At 44.8% G+C, this 9,307-nt stretch overlaps 2 protein-coding genes across 2 annotated transcripts; both read left to right on the top strand.

Annotated features, from left to right (window-relative positions):
- Positions 1 to 718: 718 nt before the first annotated feature.
- LOC306933840 (iron-sulfur clusters transporter ABCB7, mitochondrial-like) lies at positions 719 to 2,968 on the top strand (the record flags this gene model as incomplete). Its single annotated transcript, XM_079516174.1, has 1 exon — positions 719 to 2,968. The coding sequence occupies one exon, from the start codon at positions 719 to 721 to the stop codon at positions 2,966 to 2,968; it is 2,250 nt and encodes a 749-aa protein (XP_079372300.1).
- Positions 2,969 to 6,158: 3,190 nt separating this feature from the next.
- selenom (selenoprotein M) lies at positions 6,159 to 8,977 on the top strand. Its single transcript, XM_079516730.1, has 5 exons — positions 6,159 to 6,412; positions 7,439 to 7,474; positions 7,583 to 7,617; positions 7,733 to 7,811; positions 8,096 to 8,977. Exons 1-5 carry the CDS (start codon positions 6,308 to 6,310, stop codon positions 8,318 to 8,320), a joined length of 480 nt encoding a protein of 159 aa, XP_079372856.1. The 5' UTR covers positions 6,159 to 6,307; the 3' UTR covers positions 8,321 to 8,977.
- Positions 8,978 to 9,307: the final 330 nt, after the last annotated feature.

The following is a 9,307-nucleotide window of genomic DNA, read 5'->3' as shown; positions in this document are numbered from 1 at the left end:
GTTTAGGAAGTAGTTTGACAGGTACATATTTGTGGTGCCTAGATATCTTACTTTAAGGGTAGGGCTGGGCATCACTACACAATACCGATAGGGGGCAGTGGTGGTGCTAGTGAGCAAACTCTGTGTGTATGTGTGTGTGTGTGTGTGTGTGTGTGTGTGTGTGTGTGTGTGTGTGTGTGTGTGTGTGTGTGTGTGTGTGTGTGTGTGTGTGTGTGTGTGTGTGTGGTAGTTTCACACGTATGGGGGGTCTGGGTGGGAGGAGTCTGGGAGAACATCTTTGATTATGACCAGGTGCAGTTGTAACCACGCTTATTTTCACCACGGTGATGTCAGTCATATGAATATATGTACATGTACGTCATGCCCAAAGATATAGGGCCTATGATGTGATGTCAGGCTTTGTTGTTTTGGTCATCTCCATATACAGGGTTCCAGGAGAGAGTCTATGATGTCAGACTCTCGAGTATGTCAATTATCTACATATTTGGGGATGTCTGGGTGAATAATTCTGTTATCTCTGACTCTGTATATGAAGTTCCGGCCATCCTCTCTCGCCTACATTGAAAATGAGGGCCTCCCCTCAACTGTACTTCGGGTTGATATAAAGGTTATAATGATGATGATCCTGAAATGCTCTAACTCGTGTTGGTATTCTTTTATACAGTAACTAATGCTGGTATGTTCTGAAACGTTCTAATATTGAAAAGAAGACTTAAACATGGGGCAGCTGTTGGTCCCGCTGAAATGTGGGTGTCACGTCCAAAGGCGGAAATTTGCATTTATTCTTCGACAGACGAGTTCGTTTCACACATGGAACCACAAGGACAAAGATGAACACTGTCACAAATATCAACATAATTATAAAACATATCATGTGTTGAAGTCCACAGCCAACCTGAGAACGGCACCATGGAATGTCAACAACACCGGAAACTGTCGTCGGATCTTGGAAGCAGCAAATTATTTGCAGGTGACGGACAAACGGACATGTTGGCACGGAAACGCAGGTGGAGGACTGAATGCAGACCCCAAAAATGTGCTGAAGGAGGTCAATTCTACCCAGATTCTGTCTGCAATGCTTTCTTATGTGTGGCCCAAGGACAGGCCGGATCTACGTGTGCGTGTAGCTGTCTCTCTGGGGCTGCTGGCTGCTGCTAAGATGACCAATGTGGTGGTACCCTTCATGTTTAAGTATGCGGTGGACGAGCTCAACCAGATGTCGGGACACATGCTGAACCTGAGTGACGGGCCAAGCACTGTGGCTACCACGGCAACAGCCATGCTGATTGGTTATGGTGTGTCACGGACGTGCTCAGCCCTCTTCAATGAGCTGAGGAATGCCGTGTTTGGCAAGGTGGCGCAGAGCTCCATCCGCAGAATCGCCAAGAACGTGTTCCTCCACCTGCACAACCTGGACCTGGGCTTCCACCTGAGCCGGCAGACGGGCGCGCTGTCAAAGGCCATCGACCGCGGCACGCGAGGCATCTCCTTCGTCCTCAGCGCCCTGGTCTTCAACCTGGTACCCACCGTATTTGAGATGGGCCTCGTCAGTGCCATCCTGTATTATAAGTGTGGTGGACAGTTTGCGGCCGTGACTGTGGGAACGATATCAGTGTATACAGCCTTCACCATCCTAGTCACTCAATGGAGGACTCGTTTCCGGGTGGAGATGAACAAAGCAGACAACGACGCGGGAAACACAGCCATCGACTCCCTCCTCAACTATGAGACCGTTAAGTATTTCAACAATGAGAGGTATGAAGCGGAGCGGTATGATGGTTACCTGCAGACATACGAGCATACTTCTCTGAAGACCACGACAACGCTGGCCATGCTTAACTTTGGACAGAGCGCCATCTTCTCTGTGGGCCTCGCATCCATCATGGTGATGGCCAGCCAGGGCATCATGGCAGGCACCATGACGGTGGGAGACCTGGTGATGGTGAATGGACTGCTGTTTCAGATCTCACTTCCCCTCAACTTCCTCGGTACCGTGTACAGAGAGACCAGACAGGCGCTCATTGACATGAACACACTCTTCACCCTGCTCAGTGAGGAAACCAAGATCAAGGACAAGGATCTGGCTCCAGCACTGGCGGTCACGCCGCAGGACGCCACTATCCGCTTCGAGGACGTCTACTTTGAGTACCTGGAGGGCCATAAGGTCCTCAACGGGGTGTCCTTCGATGTGCCCGCCGGGAAGAAGGTGGCCATCGTTGGAGGCAGTGGGTCAGGGAAGAGCACCCTTGTGCGCATGTTGTTCCGCTTCTACGAACCCCAGCAGGGGAACATCTACATTGCTGGTCAGAACATCAAGGATGTCAACCTGGACAGCCTGAGGAAGTCTGTGGGCGTCATCCCTCAGGATTCTGTTCTGTTCCACAACACCATCTTCTATAACCTGCAGTACGGGAACATCAAGGCATCTGCAGATGATGTGTACCGTGTGGCACGGCTGGCTGGCATCCACGAAGCCATCCTCAAGATGCCTCATGGCTATGACACCCAGGTCGGCGAGAGAGGCCTCAAGCTGTCAGGAGGGGAGAAGCAGCGCGTGTCCATTGCTCGTGCCATACTGAAGGACCCACCTATTCTACTGTATGACGAGGCTACCTCCTCCCTGGACTCTATTACAGAAGAGCACATTCTGAGGTCGATGAAGGAGTTGGTCCAAGACAGAACATCAGTGTTCATCGCCCACAGACTGTCCACCATCGTTGACGCTGATGAAATCATCGTCCTCAATCAGGGTCGAGTAGCAGAGCGCGGGGATCACGACACGCTCCTGGGCATGCCCGGCAGCTTGTACGCCGAGCTGTGGAACACCCAGAACAGTAAGATCCTCAACAGCAGTGGTGTGGCCGAGCCGCCCACCGAACAACACCTGTCCGCCAAAGAGGAGGAGAGGAAGACACTGCATGAAGATATCATGAACAGCGTGAAGGGCTGCGGAAATTGCTCCTGCTGAGAGGAGAGTCTGTCAGAGGTCCGATTGCTCTGCGAGGTTCATGAACACCGATAAAATACTTCTCCTGGAGAGAGGATTCAGGAGCGTGACTGGTATCCCTCAAACCACCAAGGAGGACCATCATGGAAGGGAATAATGCTCAGGAAAAAGGAAAATAAGTTATAACCTCAAAGCAGTGCTCCAGGCACTCAAAGTAGGATTTAAAAGTAAATGGCCTTTAATTAACTAGACTTGATAAAAAAATAAAAATGTGGTATTTAAATATCGTATTTATAGTTTTGTTGTTCTTGTGGTCGTAACTTTTCCATTTTCCTAACTCCTCCTCCTCTTGGGAGCGGAGAGATGCCTATTGGTCTCCAAGCGGGAGGAGGAGGGGTGAAAGTTAGTCATCCAGTGTGCCATTAGGTGACGTCTAGGCGGCCGTGCTTGCATATGTGACGAAGTACAACCTGCACAAACTCATCGACTGTTAGCCTACGTTTTTCTGATGTTGCACACGGACACGCCTTTACCCACTTGAACCCTAGTGTTCCTGTTCTGGGAACATTTGATGGAAATATTTAGCGTTCAACGAAAACAGCAGGGACTATTGAAGTCCATAGGTTAAAAAATGTAAATAATAAATACCAAAACTTAAATAATAAATACTGCAATGAAATAAATAAAAAAATGCAATTAAATAAATACATTTATTTCTTTAATTGTATTATTGTCCAGAGCCCGAGCAGAGGCCTTTTGTGGACTTCCATACTCAAGTAAGACACACCTGTAAGCCTATCGATGTTTCATACTAGCTAGTAGCTACATAGGCACAAGGGACTGTGTCACAGTCCCTCTGGATGAGTTGTCAGGCAGAACTCCCAGAGCATACAGTAAAAGCAAAGTGTCAACATATTTTTGAGAGATTGTTTTTACTGTTTGTACAGGGCTACTGTAGGTTGGAGCCATAAAATGATATGATTGTGTCAAGGAAAAACCCATCCAACGCAATGGTGGTCCCCAAGTAGGCTACTATAGGGTTGCCAACTAGCTAAAATTCGAATTGGCCCAGATTTTTTTTTAATATCACTGGCCTATAGAATAATACAGCTTTATAATACAGTTTTTGTGATAGTAGTAAGCCTTGCTGAGCAATGAGGCCCATAGGGCAGGAGCGAGCGTATCTCTGTAGCGTGAGGCAGCTTGATGTACACCCCCTGGACATGATGTACGCTAGTATGTTGCAGGGACTTACTCCTAATCCAACCTTTGATGCTGAGGGCCAAGCAGGGAGGCACTGGGTCCCATTTTTCAGAGTTTTTGGTCTGACCTGGCCGGGTATCAGGGCGGACACTCTACCACAAGGCCACTGAGCTGGTCAGTTTGTGTGTGTGTGTGTGTGTGTGTGTGTGTGTGTGTGTGTGTGTGTGTGTGTGTGTGTGTGTGTGTGTGTGTGTGTGTGTGTTGACACAAGATTCCTTATTTCAAGGAGTGGTTGAAATCAGGGCGGACACTCTAACCACAAGGCCACTGAGCTGGTCAGTTTTTGTGTGTGTGTGTGTGTGTGTGTGTGTGTGTGTGTGTGTGTGTGTGTGTGTGTGTGTGTGTGTGTGTGTGTGTTGACACAAGATTCCTTATTTCAAGGAGTGGTTGACAACTACAGGTGCCCCCCCAAATAAACTGTTTACTGTGCCAATTATTATTATTATTATTATTATTGTTGTATTACTAGACCCGTAGACCGGCTGTACCCGGCTGTAGAGCACCGAGTCAGTAATGATGGAAGTTGGAGATCCATGCCCCACCCGGCTATGCAATACCCGTTGTACGCGTGTCAGAGTACCTGTTCCACTCATCTGTCTGTGTCCCTTTTATGCCCATATATGGAGATTTCTGTATCTGACTCTCTGTGTCCCTTTATTCCATATGGAGTTCTGTGTCAGGCATGCCCAACTATGGAGTGTTGTGTTGTCAGAACAGGCCAGCTCCATATAATATGGACCCTGTCCAGAGCCTGGGCAGAGGCCTTTTGTGGCGGTTGTCCAACCGTGGGTCCGACCGACTTGACACCAGGCACTGCACTCCCTGTGGGGGTGTGTCACTGTAGCCTGGCTAATAAGCCAGACCGAATCAGCCGTTGGCAAAAACCAAATTGTGATTTGAGTCTGGCTTATTAGCCAGGCTAGCGTCACTGTCGAATTTGAAGTGGGTGGGGCGAACGGTTCTCGAGTTACGTGCATTACAGCCGTACACCGAGTACAGAGACATGGTGCATTTATAGATTATTACTTGCGCAAGCAGAGCGTGCAAGTAATGTTATCAGTCAGGTGCTACGATGCGTATGTCCCTTAGCAGCATATGATATGACGTCATATGCTGGCACGAAGCAGACCGTGCAGGTATGTTTTCCGTCATGCTACGAAGCGTATGTCCCATGACGTGATGAAGATCTGTACCAATGCCAGGGTATAATTGGTTTACGATGGTGACGTAATGATGATATGTTTCAGTGTCAGGTGGATTAAAAAAATGGACATACGCATCAAACCACCCGAGTAACCACATTATACCACTAATCAACTCAGAAATTACATATACATACATATAGACATATACATATAATATGAGCATATGACGTGCTGAATATATGTAACAATGCCAGGGTATAATTGGTTATCGATGGTGACGTAACAATGACATGTTTCAGTGTTGGGTGGACTTAAAGGTAATGCCCCTATGTAGGCTATAGAATCTGACACCACTGCCACAGGCATAAGTAATCATTACCATACTTCAAAATACTACTTTTTCTCCTCCAAAAGCAAGGTACGTAGCAAATAGCTAAACCTAATAATTCAATATTGCAAACGTTCTTTCACAGAGAGGCTGAGATTTGAACGTTTGTAGCGGTCTACACAGTACTTGCACGCTCTGCTTGCGCACTAGTGTGCAACAAGCAAGTAAGAGTGCAGTTCTAGTTATTATTATTATTATTATCTCTACCCGTTTATAGGCTACTACTGTACGATCAAATCAGTATGGACCCTCCCCTCGGGTTTAGGTGCGTAGGTAAGTGAACGATCAACAATTACTCTTTCCTCCGAGGTAGTGGAAAGCCTGGTGAGGCGAGGTTAAACAATTACTCATTATTTTCTAATGTAGTGTTCTCATTGGCTCATCTCTTCACCCCTCCTCCTTGAAACATTTGACGTGGCAAAGAGGCAAAGCCTCCGGACGTGACATTGTTGTGCACATCATCTTGCAGCCTCCTCTCTTCACCTAATCCATTTCACTCAGATTTGCACCTTTGTGGACAAGAGAACAGCAGCTCTCGGCCCGTCTCCACCAGAAAAAGGAGAAATGATGTGGTGGTTGGTCTTGACCACCGTTCTTCAATGTGTTTCGGCATATGATGTGGATGTGAAGAAGCTAGAAGGTCTAGGTCTCTCAAAAGCGAAGGTGGAGGTACAGTAAGATATACGTTACATTTTAGATTTTTCGCTAATTCCTTTTATATTAGATAAAAGTTTAGGGGGTGTCTGGCGAGGCTTATATAATTTCAAATTCTTAAAAAGTATTTTTGAACTTGAATTCAATTTATTTCCCACATTTCCGCGTTTTGTGATTCACGCATGCGTAAATTATGTGGTGTGTGTGTGTGTGGATGATGGTCCGTAGGATTATCATGCCCAAATGAACAATATTGTGAAATATCTTTCAACAACTAACTATGGTGGTGAATAATGAATGTAAATGAATACCCAAAACCGATATTTGTAACCAAATGACAGGTCTGTTCTTTTCATCTAAAAATCAAATAAGGACAAAGGGGTTACAGGAGGAGGCTACACTGAGGAGTCGAATTGCATGCTTACAATACAAAAGTTTCTGAAACTCTATTCTGTTCTTTGTGAAAGACCATGCAGGCCAGGTATCCCCCAGGGTGTCACTCAAACACCACACCTGTCATCTTGTATCCATTTCTATTGTGTTATGTATTTCACACCTGGAATTGAATACTTGCGTGAACATTACCAGACGTACACATTTTCTGCAAAAGTTTAGGGTTGGCATTCCTCTAAATACATTGAATGTTAACTATTAAGGCCTTTTGTAAATGAATAGTTAAGATGATACTCTGCAATAGGGGTATACAACGGTATGCAACAGCAGGTTGGCCCAGAGGTAAAGTCTTTGACACATCACAGAAAGATTAGCTTGGCCCTAGACTACTATTCTACATCCAGTTGTGATATGGCAACTGGATGTAGAATTTCGCTAGTCCACATTGTTGCCAATGTGGACCTAGGCACTGAACCTCAAGCTAATGTACTGTACTGAGGGCATCCATAGGATTCCTCAAGATATGCATTTGAAGGGGCTTATATCATGTGAGAATAAATGTTTGTTGCATTGGGTCAATTGCTATTACAGTGTACAGTATTTTATCTCATGCTGGGAGTGAATGCAAGATCATTCTTTTCTCCCCAGTCATGTGGTGGATGACAGCTGAACAGGCTGGTTGAGGTAAGGTTAACTTTTACTTTGAATCAAATCAACATTTTTTTTTAATGGAAAGATCTATTGAATACAGACCAAGATGATTGAACAATTATTCTCAACTTTTTCCCACAGGTCAAAGCCTTTGTGACCCAGGATATTCCTCTTTAGTATCCTTTACCTCAAGTGTTTTGATTTTGTTATAAATGCAGAAGTGTTACAAAATGGTAAACAAAGACCTCTGGTATTTTATATCTGTCCTGATCCTTGACCACTGTCACCTAGCCACAATCTGGTAATGAAGCACATTCCTGGGGCTGACCCTGAGCTTGTCCTCCTCAACCACCATTATGAGGAATTGGATGTAAGTGTCTTGTGTTATACTAGTTATTTGTCTCATGACAGCAGGTAAATGTTACATCATCCTCTTTGTTCAGTTATAGCCAGGAGCCTGTCAGGAACCGGTATTATCAGAATTTGTTCTACCCCAAGCAAGTTTGTCAATAGGAATTTGATCACAAGGGTTATGGTGTACAGTATTTAAGGGTTAATTAATGTATAGTTAGAATAGTCATTAGAGACTGTATATACAGTATACACTTATTTGAGTCATGAATGTTAAACCCCGTTTTGTGTGACCCTCTTCAGCGGATAGGCCTATCCGACATGAGCCGCTCTGAGATCAATGAACTACTGGGGAAGCTGGGCTTCTACAAGAAGGCTAAAGCTGACGATGAGGTGCCAGAGGAGTTCCGCTTTTCCCCTGCCAAAGACAGCCCTTTTAAGGACGAGCCACAGTCTCAGACCTCCACTTCTCCCCCAACAGAGAAAGCCTCAGTTCCTGATTCAAAGGCAAAGCGCTCAGACCTATAAAGCAGAGTTTATACTTTTCCGTACAAACATGTTGCTCACCTAAATGATTTTAAATTAAAAGCATTTCTTGGCTGAACAACATTTACATTCATGTTGTACAACAAAGTATAGATTAGGCTCCGAGACAAAAAGGGAAAACCACAGCTCCAGTCTCCTACAGTACTGGCTGGTCCATGATCGGTTTATCACGGTTCATAATTATTTGTTAAAGTGACAGCAGATCATGAACCAGCACACTTAGGGGTTCCAGTTAGCATCAGCATCCAGCAGTCCATTCTCTGAAGTTGCACATAGATTTTTACTGTAATTTTAGAGAACCTTACAGTACTATGTCCATATTTCTTTCTGTTATGTGTCATGTCCTCAGGAGTCATTCCTCACTTAATCTTTCATGTTTTTGATAACTTCCTGTCCACTGTGAAACTGAATGAAGCCCCAGGCGTAAAATCACCTGATTGGTTTGGGGCTGATGCTATTTGTTCCAGTAGGTGGGACTTACAAATTCAAGACTGTTTAAGTGAAAGGTTTGGCAAATTATGAAATGATTAAAAACAAACTCTTAAATTGTGAACATTTTTACATAATACCACTTTGTGAAGCTGCACAAAATTGTACAAATGAGATTCTGAAAATAAAGTGTCAATGTCTCAAATGGCTTGTCAATTCATTTATTGTGCACAGTAACATGAAATTATGAGTTGACAGCAGTGAATTTTAAACAGTAACAGTATGACCAAATGGATTGCATTTAGCAGGATCAGAGATGTGATGTGATGTCACACAGGTCATAGGATGGCAGTGTTTATTCAAGCTGTAGCCAGCCAAATATTCTAAACAATGCAGTTCCTTTGTGATCTCAAAACTATTTAGTTGAAAGGCATTGGGACTTTCCCTTATTTTCCACCTGAAAAATGCATGCATGTTCAGTCAAGAATAGTGACTTTCATACAGAACCATGGATTTAGCTGGTGTTAGGGCGTTTGCATA

This window comes from Electrona antarctica, assembly GCF_951216825.1.
Source record: "Electrona antarctica genome assembly, chromosome: 12".
In the NCBI taxonomy this organism is placed as follows: domain Eukaryota; kingdom Metazoa; phylum Chordata; class Actinopteri; order Myctophiformes; family Myctophidae; genus Electrona; species Electrona antarctica.
Note: the sequence above shows the minus strand (reverse complement) of the source record. Positions and strands in the feature narration are given on the sequence as shown.